This window comes from Plecotus auritus, assembly GCF_963455305.1.
Source record: "Plecotus auritus genome assembly, chromosome: 11".
Classification (NCBI taxonomy): Eukaryota; Metazoa; Chordata; class Mammalia; order Chiroptera; family Vespertilionidae; genus Plecotus; species Plecotus auritus.
In genome coordinates this window covers 4,331,792-4,348,707 of record NC_137777.1, presented here as the reverse complement: position 1 = coordinate 4,348,707, position 16,916 = coordinate 4,331,792, and the positions used below count along the sequence as shown (strand labels likewise).

Sequence of the window (16,916 nt, the reverse complement as noted above, 5' to 3'; positions counted from 1 at the left end):
TGCTGAGGAAAGAGGACGGAACTTCTTCAGTTTGAGGCTTTCCTTTTTACCCTTTCCCTTGTACCATTTTTCTTAATTTTTATAGATAATTGAGAGTTAATTTCCCTAATAGCCTTTTGTAGTACCTAATATTGATACTGAGCAAAAGTTACTGAGCTGATCAGAAATGTTGAAAATAACCCAGAAATCAGGTGTGTTAGAGTGTCATAAGACCCAGTAAGTCTGTTGTAAAGATAATGAATTTAAAAAACAGAACTTGTAGGGTGATTAATTTGAAAAGGTATGAGAATATTTAAATCATTATTGGAAATATACTTATTTTATTTTTTAAATTTCTTATTAAAAAATAGCCTTTAAAACAGTTGTGAAATACTTGTAAGTAGATCTTTCAAGTTGGTAGGTAGTACATTTAGTTTTTCTGTCACAATTATTTCTTAAACTTGACCACTTACTATTTTTACTAAAGAAACACACATTGTGTGACAGCTTCTTTGCAAGAAGAGCATTCAATCTAAGTAAGAGGACACTTCCTTTCAATTGGATTTGAAAGGCAAGGAAGCCAGTTACAGCGGGAACGGAAGAAATGGTGCATGCGAAGGACAGGACGAGGCATGTGCTTGTTGGGAACCGTAGTCTCTGACGTGACTGGGGTGGAGGGTTCCTCTACAGGGAGAGGGTAGCAGGGGAAGAGGCTGGAGAGAGAAGCCAGGATAGGTGTATGTGTCTTGTAATCTTGCTGAAGAATTTGAACTAAAAAAAATAGAAGTAAATTGAATTTTATTTGGAAGTGATGGGAATCATGGAAGGGATTTAAGCTGAGGTTTTAAACTAACAGCAAACTTGAGAAAACATAGGAGGTAAGAGAAGATAGAAGAGGAGAACATTTAAAGGATATATTAATGTTAGGTGTGAAAAAGTAAGTCATAGTCAGCCAGCTAGAATGTATGATTATAAGTCTACAAAGGTCTTATTGCAATGTATTGTCTTAATGAGTTAAAGTAACAAACATGGCTCTGATTGTATTACCTCCAGTCACCTGACCACAGGAAGAGTTGAGGGGATATAGCAGTTTTGTGGGTTCCTCCTCCTCCTCTAGCGGGGCCTTTATCGCACTGTGCACTTAGGCTTCTGGAGAACTCTGTTGCGGGGCTCATATTCCCGTGTCTTACACACGTGGGCTCCCCAGGGGTTAAGTCCAGAGCCCAGTGCGGAGGAGGCAGCCAGTATCAATTTGTGGAAGGAAAGGGAGAAGTAGTGAATCAGTCCTGTCGGATAATAGTGTCCACCCCAAACAAGACGAAACGGAGTGAACTTAGACAGTGCTGTTTTAACGAAGAGCGCTTTCTTTAAGTGTGTTGAGCTTTGGGACCTTCCTTCCATGCTTAAAGCTCCCTGGGAATATGCATACCCACGTGCATGCATGCACACACCTGCAGCATACTCGGAAACACAACTGCTGCGTTCTTTTTTTAAAAAACAAACAAAACATTTTATTGATTTTTTACAGAGAGGAAGGGAGAGGGATAGAGAGAAACATCGATGAGAGAGAAACATTGATCAGCTGCCTCCTGCACATCTCCGACTGGGGATGTGCCCGCAACCAAGGTACATGCCCTTGACCGGAATCGAACCTGGACCTTTCAGTCCGCAGGCCGACGCTCTATCCACTGAGCCAAACCGGTTAGGGCTGCTGCGTTCTTTATCCTATTTCATTGTCCGTGGGCATGTGCTATAGAAAGGTAAGCTCACGTTAGTGGAAGAGTGATGATACAGATTGCAATTTCTGCTGTTTTAGGAGCTATTTTTAAGTGAGCCCTTAGAAAGGCATTGGCAGATATAATTTGTTGTTGTTGTTTTTTTAATCATTGCTGCTGCCCAGCCAGCTTGGCTCAGTGGTTGAACGTCAACCTAGGAACCAGGAGGTCACTGTTCAATTCCTGGTCAGGGCACATGCCTGGTCTACAGGCTTCATCCCCAGTGTGGGGTGTGCAGGAGGCAGCCGATCAATGATTCTCTCTCATCGTTCATGTTTCTATCTTTCTCTCCCCCACTTCCTCTCTGAAATCAGTAAAAATATATTTTTAAAAAATCATTGCTGCCTTTTGACCCAGTGATCCCACTTCTGGGTATATATCCTAAGAATCCCCAAACACGAGACAGAATATATGCACTCCTGTGTTCATAGCAGCGTTATTTATAATAGGCAAGATCTGGAAACAGCCCAAGTGCCCATCAGTAAATGAGTGGATAAAATAGCTGTGGTACATTTATACAATGGAGTACTACACAGCTGTAAAAAAGAAGGAACTCTTACCCTTTGCAACAGCATGGGTAAGATTATTATGCTGAGCGAAATAAGCCAGTCAGAGAAAAACATGTGACCTCTCTAATATGTGGCATCTAATGAACAAAATAAACTGACGAACAAAATAGAACCAGAAGGATGGATGCATGGAACAGATGGACAGATGTCAGAGGGGAGGAGAATACTGGATAAAGGAAGGTGAAAGCATTAGCCGAAGAACATATATGCATAGCCCATGGACAGACAGCAGTGTGGGGAGGGCCAAAGGCGGGGTATAACTGGGCAAAGAGGGAAATGGGAGACATCTGTAATAGTGTCAATAATATAAATTTAAATTTAAAAAAAAGCAAAAGAAAAGGGACTGAAAAATGATGACTAGGTAGAATCTCTCTGAACAGCCAGTGGGAGCTGCCCACGGCTCGGAGCCGCCCTTCTCTTGGGAAGCCCAGAGCTATTTTGGGAGCAAAGGATGGGCTGAGCAATTCAAACAAGATAAACCTGACTTACCTTCTTTGAAGAAAGTCAGATTGGCAAATTTAGGACCAGAATATCTACGACAGAAGATCCTTAATGAACTATGATTTAGAAATGACTTTAAAAAGAGAATTGTAGAACACATGTAAAAACCCCAAAACCTATATACTCATGTGTATGCACGCATACATGCTTTGAAAAAGATCTATAGGGGTACATACCAAATTATTAAGTCATTACTAACCCTGAGAAGATGGGAACTTTAACTTTCTCCTTTCACATTTCCGTATTGTATTTTAAATAGTACTTTTGTAGTTAAAAACAAAATGTAGAAAAATCCTTTAAAAAAGAAAAAGAAAATCTCCCCTAGATGTAGTTATTTTGTGATTTCTGTAGCCGCACGTTTTGGATGAGCCTGCTCCTTTACCCCCCAAAAAAGGACAAAGGAAAAAAAAAAGGCAAAAGTAAGCCCTCTATTCACCGCAAAGGCTTCACGGAACTAAACAGATGTGAACTTCCTAAGTGTTTGTAATGTGTCTTAAAGAGGAGGCACATCAGTGTAGACAGCGGTCAAGGGTATTTTCATGTGAGGGTGGGATTTGAGGAGCTGATGCGTGAAGAGTGGGCTGGAGTTAGGAAAGGGCGAGGCATACAGCAGAGGGGACAGTGCGAGTGACCCAGGGGAGGAGGGAGGGGTGCACAGTGGTGGTGGTGAGCCTGCTCTCATCTGGAATGGGAATGCCATGTTGAAGACGGAGGAGGACAGTTGCAGGAGGAGGTAGTGTAAGGTGAACATGCGGTGTGGCATGCTCAGAATTTCCCGTGTCTTTATCTCCTTGCTATCAAATAATCAGCTTTTTTTCATAACTTGAGTTTAGATCTATGTATCTGCAATATTGTGCATTATGCTAATTATAGGAGGATATGAAATTCAAATTATATATAAAAAATCTTTGCACATATATGTCATTGGCTTTGTGCCAGCTTCAAAGCCATTAATACCAATTATCACACTTACTGTTTACATTTCTTCTGTAAAGGCCAAGTGTCTGTTTACTTCAAAGTGACACTCCTCTCTCACTTGTACAGGAAATGATAGAAAACTCCTGGAATTTCTATGTTTCCTGATAGTACTGACTTTTATTGGCTTGCAAGCATGTGTCTGTTACAAGAAGTCAGTGTGCTTTGTAATAGACGTGCAGACGGAACCTGGAGTCCTTAGAAGAGGATGCGGTAGTGGGAGAGGCCTGGGGGTGGGGTTATGGCAGTGCTGCTGTGAAGCTATCACTGGATGAGCATTTGGCCTCCCGGGAGCCTAGAGGGTTAATCTGAACCGGGGGACTTTTACGTCAGTGACCTGTAGAGGATTTTCTAGCTTAAAAGTCTAACTGTAATTCTTACTTGCTGGTTTATTGTTGCCAAAGAAATGATGCTTTCCTGAGAAAATGGCTTTTTCACATACCACATCTTTCTGTCTGTTCATTGGAAAGAGACTTTGAAGGAGAGCACATGTTTATAGAAGTATTACATATTTTTGTAAATAGTGATTTTATTTTAGTCCAAGTATAACACACCTGACGTTCTTTAAACATATATTTAAATTCTTACAAAATAAATTTGACAGTCCTTCAGTAAAAATGAGAGTTACATGCAACTAACTTATCAGGATTCAATCTGTGTACTTTTCAAAGGGAAAGCAGAGGTGTTTTTAGAGGGAAAGGGAAAATGAGCGTAATAAACTTGATGGAGTTCTGTATGTTTGCAGTCATGGCGAGCACAGATACTTGTTTCTATCGGGCATTGTTAGATTTCATGTGTTGCTGTGAGATGGAATTACGTTTTCTAATGACTGACTTGTTCCTATTGCAGGGACATTCACAGTTCAGTTTTATGATGGAGTAATTCGTTGTTTAAAAAGGATGCACATTAAAGCCATGCCGGAGGATGCTAAGGGGCAGGTAAGAGTGTTCAGCGTTTCCAGCTACCCACAGGGATGTCTTTTGGAATGGTGACTGATCAAAATATACATATGTCCATTTAAAGTGAACTAATTGTAGGATTATGTGCTGATAGCCCCAAATAGCAGCAAGAAAAAGAAGTTAGAATGTAAATTATACACTTGATTTTTGCTCCTTTGGCTTTAGACCTGCTAAAGTTATAGGTCACTAGTTTCTGTTCCAGGTGAAATCCCAGCATCCACTAAGCTGGTGTTGTCCTATCGACCCAGCTGGATCGTGTAACCCGTCTATGGGAAGTGAGGTAAGTGCCTTTTTTTAACTTGATTTTGTTTTTCCTGGTATACAGTATCATTTAGAACGTTAAATTTTCATATACAATTTTATATTGAGTTTCTTACCCTCTTCTTTCCTCCTGTGAATCATAGTCACTAGTCTTCTTAAAAGGCGCTTACCTGACATTCTGTAGGCTGTTCCGGGTAGGGCTCTCTGAGTCCTGCCGGGTGAGCAGCGTGTTACATGGCTTGGCACCGCTCCCAGCAAGGACGTGCGGGAAGCCCCTGAAGGAGAATTAAAACCAGGAGTCCACTGGTTGGCTGTTCCCTGAAATACTGGGGAGGAAAGGTGCCAGTAGAAATTTAAAGTGTTTTCTTTTAAGTTCTGCTGTTATTTGGGATTTTCAGCACCTGGACCTACAATTAATTTTTAAGAAATTGACAGTAGGCTGTGACAATGTCTAACATGGAAGTACCTTTTACACTACATGTCTGTTCCATGCCATGCAGTGAAAATGTCCTGAAATGCGTTGAAATCACCTGGTCAGCTCCCCTCAGGGGTGTCCATGTGGTGGACAAACTAGACCAACACGTGAAAAATGATTTGTGGTACCTTCTTAGAAGTGAGATTGTGTTCAAGCACCTGGTTTTCAAAATTTTGCTTTTGAAATGATCAGCTAGCAGATTTTTTTCTTCAATTAATATAAAATGCAATTTAAAGTAGAAATGCTTTGATCAGTAAATTGCTTTGTGTCTTTCTACTTGTCTGTATAAATAAAATGGTCTTCTAAGCACTCAGTGGTGTGATTTCTTGGTTACTGCATAGAAACATGGAGTAAAATGTGAACTTGTGCAATATAGTATACATGCTTAATTAAAATTCTCTCTCACACTCTTTTTTTTTAAACTTTTTTTAAATTTTGGTTATTTAAATGTTTGTGAGATGGTCCTAGCCCTAAAACTTTATTTTCCCCCAAATTGAAACATTGAACCAATTTGGTTTACTACAAAATTGCAAGTTGTAAAGATTAACTTATTGAATGTGTTAGATATTTAGTTGAAATAAGTATTTTAGTCACATCCTGATGGAAGTTAATATTAAAATAAATGCCAAAATACAAAGTACGGAAAGAACTTATTGGTAGCAGTATAAGTATTTCTTTAATTTTACATTTTTCTTCATAATTTCAAATAACAAGCACATTAAAATATTTGTAGAATTGTTTTTAATAAAATTATCTTGTTTTAGGAGAGTCATTTTCCCAACAAGTTTTTGACTTGTTTTCATCAAGGGAATATGCTAAAGCAGATGTTGTTTGGACAATGCTGAGAGAATCCAACCTTGCATTTTCTCTTCACATGTTGAGTACTTTGAGAATTCATTAGGAAGATATTCAGTACAATTTCTTTTACTGCACTAGCAAATAAATGCACTGTGGAAATGCCCTTCCCTAAGCTTTCTCTAGGTTTTTCTTGCATATAATTTTTTCTTCTTCAGTGTGTACTGATAAAGAATTTACATGTAACTCACGAGTGTTCAGGATTGGCTGGCTCCTACATTCCTTTTACTATTTTTTAAACCTACTTTTCATACATGACTTTATTGGCTATTTGGTGGCAGATTCTTTGACATAGATCTAGCTGATAGCTCTGTCTCACAGCTGAGGAGCTCCGACCTTAGAGAACGCAGTGACTCACGTAAACTGTCCCTCAGCTGTCATGCGCAGTGCCTCCGAGCTCAGGCCGCTTTCGGACGTGCTGGCCCCAGCGGCCTGGCGCCTCTCCTTTATGGTGTCTGCGGGGAACTTCGAAACACATCATTAGTTCTGATCACAGAAGGATCACAGCAGTTATTTCTGATAGTGAATCTTCCCTTTTTAAAACCAGAAGAGCAGAATAACGAGAGAACTCCGTAATCACACCACAGCGATCCCATGATTCACACGTCACAGGATCAGGAATTCCTTTTCAGATCTGCTTTCAGTTTCAAAAGGAACAACTTGATGAATTTCGATTTCTCCTAGTTTTTCTCTTTACTGGAGATGGACGACTGGGGATGGAATGTATCCTGGCATTTTTCAGCATTTCTCGAACAACTTAAAATTTCCCCACGGTGTGGAGCTCCAAACTATATGATCTGCGCTTAGCAAGCCTGCAGACACATGCTCTCTCTGCTGGGATAGCACTTACTCTGCTTGTCTGGTCACACTTCTCTGGTTTCCCCTCCCGCTGTGGTGGCCGTCTTTGAGCCTTCTTCCGGGCGGTGCTTTCTCTACTAAACTGTCCCTCCCAAGGCTCAGCTTGGCCATCGCCTCTCAGTTTGGCCGCAGACCCCTTTCCCATGCTGTGCACGCTGCTGCCGGGCCGTGTGTGCTCAGTGGTTTCCTTCTGCTTGGGGTGCCCGTTTTCTTTCCGCCGCCCCTTTCCCGGCAAAGTCCACTTCAGGGTTCCACCAGCCATCGCTTTCCCTGTTGCCTTCTGCTCGCCTTCCTCTTCATCAAAATTACCCTTTGCTTTTTGTCCTCCCATGGTTGTTCGTTTATCCCTCTACCGTCTCTACCGTCTGTCACACTGTTGGCTAGCTCATTCTATCTGCCTGTCCATTTCCCACAGGCAGGGCCCAAACGAGGGTGGTCCCAGGGGCTGGGCAATTCTCGTACACCTGTTCTTTGTTGTTGTTTGTTTAACTAGAAATATAAACCTTTATTTCACCATTTAGTCCTAATCCGCCATCTAATGAGATACGTGCTGGGACGTAGTTTAAATACTGGGAAAGCTAAGTGCCTGCTGGTGTTTTCCAGGTGGGAGCAAGGATGCGGTCACTCCGGGGCCCATGTGTTCCTGGGGCTTTCAGGCAGCACCTGTGTTTAGCTGCTGTCTGCTGAGTACTCAGCATGCGTCCCAGCACGTGTGGTGGGGTAGCCAGTAACACACTGGGGAGGGAGTATGCTGGGTCCAGTCCCGTTCTGTTCTCTGCCCATCTCAGTCGGGCGGGAGAGTGAGGGGCCTCAATTTTGTTTGTCTTTAATGGCTTATTGCCCTCACCATGTATTTTCAAGACTGAGCAGCCATCAACTTGGATTGCTAATGACCTATTTTGTTATAATCCCAGTTAAATGCATTTGACGCTGTGAAATTGTTTTTGGTTGCTTGGACTAAAAATTTAATTACCCATTTGGGTTGAATCTGAATTGGTCTCGTTGACAACTTAGCAGTCCTCAGAGGAAGGGTTAACTCTCTAAAGATAATACAAATAGTCATTTTTTTTTTAATTTTTTGATTGTGAAAATTTAAATGTTAGTACCACTTCTTTACATCTTTCCATGTTTCCCATTATAAGCATTTTTAGTTAAAAATAAAAGAACAAAATTATTTAGCAACAAACAACAAATATAATACAGGAAAAATAAATATTTGCATCTCAGAAGAATGGCAGCTAACACAGGCCCATGAAATTGTAGAGGAAGAGAAATGAATCTGGAGCCTGACCGTGTGGACTTTACTTTGGTCAAGTCAAGTAGCTCTTTTAACAAAAATTTACCGGTAATATAAAGCTGCCGTAATACATTGGTGTCTGAACTTTGAAAGCTTTAAACATTAATAAAATCACACCTTGATTGCTATGAAATTGACCATACTTTGAGTGGAACATTCTTCTTAATAAGGAACACTACTCAATGAAATACATTTATTTTAATCTTTGCAGAATTGCCACTTAAGCATTTTTCTCATTTCTTTTATGGTCTGTGATAGTACAGAAAAAATTGCAACTCCGCATTTAAACCCTGAGGTACTAAGGCAGAATGTCATCTTTGTCATAGGTTTCTTGTTATTTTAGATTTTATTCCTGAGAAAATACACCAAAGGAACATTTTTTTTTGTTACTGAATATTTTTCTATTTTATATAAGGTTATAAACCCAACTAAGCCATTAAATTATTCTGTAATCTTCCATGTTGATGATCTACCTTATAAATATAGTTAGATTTTTAAATTTGTGTGCGTGTGAAGGTAGCTTTGAAAATGTGATACGTGTTTTTACTCATTAGTGTAATTAAATTTTGATTGATGTTTAATGCTTCACATGTTTTGTGTTTTCCCTTTGGAGGATTGGATAGCTTTAGTCAAAGCAGCTGCTGCAGCCGCAGCCAAGAATAAAGCAGGGAACAAACCCCGAACGAGCGCTAACAGCAATAAAGACAGAGAGAAAGATGAGCGGAAATGGTTTAAAGTCCCTTCAAAGCAGGAAGAGACTCCAGCTTCCGTAGCCACTCCGGACGTTGAGAAGAAGGAAGATCCGCCCACGCCTAGTGATACATTTGGTACAGAACATGTTCTTACGTTTGGTCCTTAGTCACCTAGTGAAGAAAGAACCAATCAAAGCCTTCGGCTCCCTGTGGTTTGAACATATAGTTAAATTAGTAGGCTTTCCCCCGAGCACCATGTGGTGGTGAGCTTTTAGCATTTACAGAGCTGAAAATTAGTGGCCTACCATGGGTACTTGACAATGGATGCCCTCAATATTCTGGAATAGAAATGAGTTGAGATTTTGATTTGTAACTTACTGGTAGTAGGTGTTTGGGTTTTGTTGTTTATTTATTTTATGTTTCTAATAATTCTTTTAAGTGCTTCTGCAAGTATCTCAATATATACTATATACTATATACTATATACACTATATACTATATACTATGGAAAAAGCAGCAAGTCATTCTCTTCCTGCTTTTCTTTCTTGGAGAATAACTGCTTATAGTTTTTATTCCTAACATGTCAGTCTGGAGAGACTTGTGTTTTTTTTTTTTGTTTTTGTTTTGTTTTTTAAGTTTTCTGTTAAGCACTAGATTAAAATTCAGTGCAGAGCGTTTTTACTATATATTTTTAAAAAACGGTGTGTTTTCACTTTGGATGCTATATAAACCCTCATCTATGTGTTCTGTTAAAAGTAGGACTTCATGTAGAGAACGTTCCAAAGATGGTCTTTCCACAGCCAGAGAGCACATTGTCAAACAAGAGGAAAAATAACCAAGGCACCTCGTTTCAGGCAAAGAGAGCTCGCCTTAACAAGATCACTGGTAAACTACAACGATTCTTTCGGGGGGTGGGAGGGCATGGTCTTAGAGAAGTTGGTTTGTAATAAAGCCAAGGATCCTTTGGGGTAATACAACTGGTTAATTAGAAAGACCGCTCCTCTCTGGTTCTTCAAGGTCAGCCTCTTCCCAAACGGTCAGCTCTTTGTGTTGTGCAATGTGAACGCTCACCTGTCTTCTCCCTACCTCACAGGGGTGTTGTGAGGATCCATGGGGTCAGAGTGACCAAGTCCCATAGTCTTCAGATCACCTTGGTGGTAGGAGTAGGTCCAGAAGAATTGAATTGTCTGCTGTTGTCAGCCTGTGGTGACATACTGTCTGAGGTTCTAAGTATTTTACATCCTTACTCCATCAGTCATTAAGCATGGTACCATATGTGGTTGGAAAGAGGAACACCGACGCTGTTAATTCCCCATGTAAGAGTATCTGTACGTTTTTAAAAGTTTCTGTCCTTATCTTCCGGTTGGTCTCTAGAATCTGGTCCTATTTCTCCATGCTTCGTTGTAATTTAGGAAGCAGAGTGTTAGGGTGATGAAAAATACCGGAAACCTGGCCTGGTTAGTGCTCATAGAAGGAGGGATTTAAGTCCTAGAATTGGGGCCAGTCACGCTAGGCCCCATCCCCTCTGAGGCCCATTCAGCCCTATGACTAGAGTCTTTAAAAGAGGTTGTAAACATATGTAACTCTTGTGAGTATTTGTTAAAATACTTTATTCAGTCTTATGTTCTTATTTTAAGGACAGAATGGTTTTAGGGCCTTGGACTTAATAAAGCTCTTTAACCTTTATTTGTTGATATTTTAAAAAATAATTGGAAGAAGCTGGGTTTCCTTGTCAGATTCAGGAATAAATGTAAATTGCACATCTGTCCATGCTCCGAAGAGTGGAAGCCCTGGTGGCTCTGGGCGGAGGGCCTGTAGAACCACTGTTTGGTTACAGTACACATAGAAGTGGTCTGATTGATTTCAGCAGGTGAGACTTCCTCAGGCTTCCCAGTGTTAATATTATTTTTGTGCCTTGCTCTGATAAAAGGTGTACTTGGTCCCAGGACAGGAAATAGTTAAAAATAAGCTCATTCATTCCGCCTTTTCTTTAGAAACTATTAACTTTGGAGAAAGCCAAAATGTTACCAGGTGATGGTTATGATGGCAACTTAAGACTTCAGTTTTGCGTTATAATAACGGACCCTAGTGCTGCGCGCTGGGGCCGAAGTAGAATGATACTTCCAACCCATGAGTCCCCGAGCTGGGAGCAGCGCTGCCGGAGGAGCCAAGATCTAGGACGATGCAGTGACACCGACCTGATGCGGCCGCCAGCCTCCCGTGCCGAGTTTTCCTACGGTCTGGTGGCCTGACTTGATTTTCAGTCAGCGTGCTCATGCCTATGCCTTACTGAGAAGTTCAAGCTCAACATTTAAAGAAAAAATAAAACAAACCCAGCTCATTCCGCAGTGATGCATTACCTCTGCATGACCTTGAAAAGACAGTGGGGAGTGGGAGGAACAATTCACCGTGTGCCTCAAGGAATTCTAATACTGGGGTGATATAGCCCCCTGTGCCCTCTGTGGAGGGATTTGTCTTCACTGCCCCTGAGAGTCTCAGATGAACACGTGATAGTTTGGCAGCGGTAGAAAAGCATAAGGTTTTAGAATGTGAACCCATTATAATTTTTCCCTTTATTCAGAGGATTTAAATGTATGACCATCTTTTTAATAGTTCATCTCTCTGCATCTATTTCTGATTCACAGTACAGCTATATCATGCAAAAAGACAGTAGACATTATACGGTTGTCTTTGAAGAGTAAAACTCAAACTTGCCTCTGTACAGTAAGTTTCGCTTGTAGACCATGGAAACAGATGAGAACTAATTGGAAAACGGCGATTTCTGTTATGGAACCACGGTGTATTTGTATTTATCAAGCTCACTTGTCCTTTGTCCCTTTGCTGCTGAGAGGAATAGGACTGCGACTATCGCAGCATCTCCGCCTGTTCTGAGGATTTCCCCACTGTTTTTAAAATAGCTCAAGCTAGAATTGAGTGGACCAGCTACTGGATAAATTTAATCCATGTATTTATTTATTCACTCCTATTCTTTCCCATATACACACCCTACAGAGATTCTAAACCTGATTTCTATGGAGGGAATGGTATAGGATGGCTTTTTTCATAAGTTTCCAAATAAGTAGAACCTTGCAATGATGGTTGAACAGTAGATGGATGTTCTTCTAGAGCAGCCGTGGGCAAACTACGGCCCGCGGGCCGGATCCGGCTGTTCTATCCGGTTCTCTTGCTCTCCCCTCCGCTCCTTTACTTTGAATTTATATTCACACAAACACTCCACCCATGCTTTTGTTCTGGCCCTCCGGTCCAGTTTAAGAACCCATTGTGGCCCTCGAGTCAAAAAGTTTGCCCACCCCTGTGAATCTAGAGTCTTACTTTTTATTATGTAACATACCGTATGGACAGTTAGAGACTTCATGTATACTGATCTAGAATAGACAGTTTTACAGAAAGACTCAGGAGTCTAGACTTTCAGACAAAGTTTCAAGCAAATTACTAGCAAATTTGAATAGATCTTAAAATACAGGTTAGTAGAGTGGAAGAATGTCAGCAGTTGGTGTGTCTGTTTCTAATAGTTCTGGGAGTGCCTAGAAGTTCAGCCAGCTTTGATTTATTTGTGCAGCTTAAGGAATCTTAAAAATAATTAAAAAAAAAACACACACACCAAGTTGGATTGGCCAGTAATATGTTACTGATATCAGCAATATTTGATTCTTAATACCAGGAAGAATATTGGGTTTTGGAATCCTGGATGAAGTGTGGGCCACACATTTAGAGAGCACTTTGCTCTCTCCCTTCCCTTTGCTATTGCAGGGTGCTTTGGTCTCTGCTGCTCCTTCCTGGTGGCAGTGACAGACCAACTGCGCGCTTTGTAGATGAAGTGCAGAGAAGTGAGAAATCGTGACTTTGTGAGTTACAGTGTAGCATGATGTAGTTCTCATGAGTGTGTGATACTCTGCTTCTCCTTGATATTTAAATAATTTCTTAAGCATTCATTTTGTTAGGATACTCTCTAGATACATTCTTCTGGGGGAGGACCTATTAGTAATATGTTGAAAATACGTACCTGCAAAGAACTAGAATTAATTTCATTTGTATCTATGTCCTTCCAATTCTCATTTCCTGAGGAGACTGCATTTCTCCCCAGGACATTAGCAGGTCCAGGTAAGACTGTGGACTTCATCTCTGGCAGCAGCAGTCAGAATCCTCTCCTCAAGCACATACTTTATTTTTTGTCCCCTTTATTGTTTGTATTTTTAACTCTTTTGTAAGATGGCATGCATGTAAATATGGAAAACTTTTTAGTGATCATATTGGAGGCTTTTGAATTTACTAGATACCAAGTATTATATTTTCTAATCTAATTTTAGGTATTTTTTATTAAGTGCCCCATTGCTTTCTGTAAGAACATTACAAAGCTTTATTTTTCCTTCACAAACCATTAAGTGGGAATTGCTTTTCATTAATTGGGTTTATAATATTGCAACTTAAATTCACGGAGGGGACTGAATTATTTTGTTTTTCTAAACATATAGTACCTTATTTTTAATTTTGTAGTTTGTGATCTAGTCCATCTATTGATAAGATTTAAAAAGGTATTCTCACCACTGGTATGAAAGGAAGCAAAATGTAAGGTATATTTAAGAAGTTGAGTAGCAAATATCTATCCTGTTTGACCAGCCCCTAGAAGTAGTATAAGAACTCACGTCTCTAATGATTTTTCTTTTTAGTATTATTGATTCTCAAAAATACTAGCTAGAGAAGAAACCCCTAGTGAATGTGGTTTTAAATGTTAACTACATCATGCTACATCTTTTTCAGTCGCCTAAAAATATTTTCAGAAGTTACATTAATATAATTAGGATTGAATTTATGGTTTATAGACTATTTTTATAAAGTTACTTATATATTGTTTTTCCCCATTTAAATCTACACTTGATATTGTGTGAGACTTGAGCAAACTCTGTATGGTTTGTTATATTACACTGGATCAAATACCAGTTTTAACACCAATCATTGATGTAGCCAAAGCGTAATTTTATATTTCACCTTTTCTGTTTTAAAGTATAATCCTGAGTGCTAGATATTCAACTTTCCAATAAAAAAAGTGCTTTTTGCCTAGTTTAACATTTGGCTGCAGTATTTAAGAATACAATTTTAATATTTGAATTCTTAGATTACTTAACATTTTTGACATCGTTATCTGGAAAAGTCAAGAAATGTTGCCTTCTGGCTAACTTGAAGTTATGTGACATTTGGGGGCATCGTTTTCCTCCTACTGAATGTGCTGTAGACAGTTTCGGTAATACCTGGTGTAATTGTAGTAAGTTTACTATTAGGTTTTTGATTGTTGCACATCCTTTGAAGCAAAGGTTTTGTGTGTCCAACTTTGAAGTGACACAGAAATGATTTTTGGTGACCTTTTGTGTATCTGGTGGCCATAGGCAAAAACAAATACACACTTTTCATAAACTTGGCTTCCTTGAAGGTAACTTGTCAAGTAAATGTTATTAACTTATAAATTAAAGCAGAATTTCACTGTCTTTTAAAGTTAATTATATTAACTCTAGTTAAAATATTCTGACTTCCAAAATTGAGATTTAGTGGTATGCATTGGAGAAAACTGGAATTCCCAAAATATTTCATCATTTGTAGAATGGGGCTGTAATATTACATAAGTTCATATATCATAGGGAGACATTTTTTACAGAATAAATGTATGTGTGTAGTGCTTTAAGAGTATCTTTAGGAGTAATATCTAAAACTAATTATGTAACCAACTTTCAAATTCTGATTCATTTCCTTGAGTCATTATTAAGGATGTTTGTATTTTTGACAGGTAAACTTTTGAGAATACTTACTTCCTATATACTGAAAAGTATGGGGGATTTCACAACTGCTAAAATTTGTGAAGTTAATTAGGGTGAAAGTCAACATTTTTTCTAATAAGCAATTTCTGTACAATTTTTCTCAAGGTTTGTTGGCATCCAAAGCTGTTGGGGTGGATGGTGCTGAAAAAAAGGAAGACTACAGTGAAACGGCTCCAATGCTGGAGCAGGTATGAAATGGTAGCATTTGATTTTTTTCAAGGTTCCCAACTGGAATGATCACGGAGCTATAATATCCACGTAATTGAAATTGCCCTTTTGGTCAGATATGGGAATAGGAAGCTAATTAATTGCTATATTTTTAACTCTGCCTTCTCCGAGGTGTACAAACTACAGACTTCACGTTTATTTTCAATAGACTGACCTTAAAGCCTTTGTCTCCAACATTTGAAGGCCTGGAGACAGGCCTCCCAGGGTATAAGCTTCCAGCTGGACCCCTTTGACCAGCTTACAAAAAGACCCTCCCACAAATACTTGCCATTTGTGAGTTAAAACAGGGTTTCGGACATCTAATAAAGCTTCTTTTGTAAGAAGTTTCTTTTATATTGTAACGATTGGTGTTGTTAGACTGACTATGTGTTTTACGAATTGATCAATGAGCCATACATTTTTTGCTAGGATGTCTATTTTAATAACTACAAAAAAAGAATTTAAAAAAACTATTATGGGTCTGTCTTTAAACCACCTAATAGAGGAATTTAAAAGGGAAGGTTGCGGTTGCTAGATTTTTGCCTTGGCTGCCTTCAGATTCCCACAATCCCTGTACATAATCAACTGTGCATGCTTTTACACCCTCCAAGGGCTTACCTTCTTGGGCACTGTCAAACTATCAGAACACAGTAATAGCCATAACTGGATCTTCTTGGTTCTCCTGGTTTAAAATCTGAGCCTTAATGTAGTTTTAATAAATCCTTTTTGTATTACTTTAATTTTCTTTATTAGTAGCCTAATAAAGAAGACTTTAAAATGAGTATCTTTTGCTCTTATCGTTTAGAAAAATAATCCAAATTTAATTGATATTGTATTGAGTTTTTCCGGGTTATTTTAGGCCTGATTTGATAACAATGCATTGTTTTGGTGCCTCCATTAATGTTGTATTAAATGAATGGTTTTTTAAATTGATTCATATGTCAGCAAATTACACCTTCTGATTTTCTGTGATCATCAAACGGTTAAGTCTTTGCCGTTATTGTCAGTATATCAACCAAATTTTAAGTGACTTTTTTTTTTTTTTTACTGTGTATTACTATATTCAACATCCCAAATATAACATTATTTTGTATTTTCACCACTGTTTATAGTATTCTCAGAATGCAATAAATCAGGGACTTGGGTAATAAAATGTTTCTGGAAAATTCATTACAATGTCAATCTTTCATTATGCACAGTCCTGCTGAGGTGAATGTGAAAACCATTTATACGTGGAGGTTAGTGTAGAGGGCAGCGCCCATTTCAAAGGGAAGAACAGAAAACGACATTTTGAAATTGAGTAAAAAAAGAAAGAAAAATGGAGTGACTCGGCTGTTTCTGGTTGCATAACTTAAAAAATTTTGAGTCCTTGCCAGTTTTGTAACAAAGAGACCAATAATCATTAATGAGAACATTGTACATTGTTGAAGGTTTTTAAGGAACGTAATACTATTCCCTCATTTTTTCACTTGTCGTTAAGGTTGATTTCAATGTGAAAATGTTTGGAACCAAATTCTTACTTTTTATGCTGTTTGCCCTGCTTCAAAGTAAAAAAGCCGAGTTATAAAATTCTCAATTACGTCTTAATTGGTATCAACAGCAGGCGAAAGGAGAGGCATTGATTGTCGCTAACCTGTTTTTCTAATGAGTAAAATAGTATCACAATGACATAAACTTATAACAGG

The 16,916-nt window shown here is 39.0% G+C and overlaps 1 protein-coding gene across 12 annotated transcripts in view; it reads left to right on the top strand.

The window, feature by feature from the left end:
• Positions 1-16,916, top strand: part of PHF20L1 (PHD finger protein 20 like 1) — a 60,983-nt gene that overhangs the window by 19,407 nt on the left and 24,660 nt on the right. For 2 of the 12 annotated variants that reach the window (XM_080646160.1, XM_080646161.1), the window contains exons 5-9: positions 4,649-4,737; positions 4,949-5,038; positions 9,118-9,331; positions 9,956-10,081; positions 15,130-15,212. In XM_080646160.1, coding sequence (XP_080502286.1) covers positions 4,649-4,737; positions 4,949-5,038; positions 9,118-9,331; positions 9,956-10,081; positions 15,130-15,212 — 602 coding nt within the window. Of the gene's footprint in view, positions 1-4,648; positions 4,738-4,948; positions 5,039-9,117; positions 9,332-9,952; positions 10,082-15,129; positions 15,356-16,916 lie in introns of those variants that run through there. The other 10 variants (XM_080646163.1, XM_080646164.1, XM_080646155.1 and 7 more) reach the window with 6 other exon arrangements.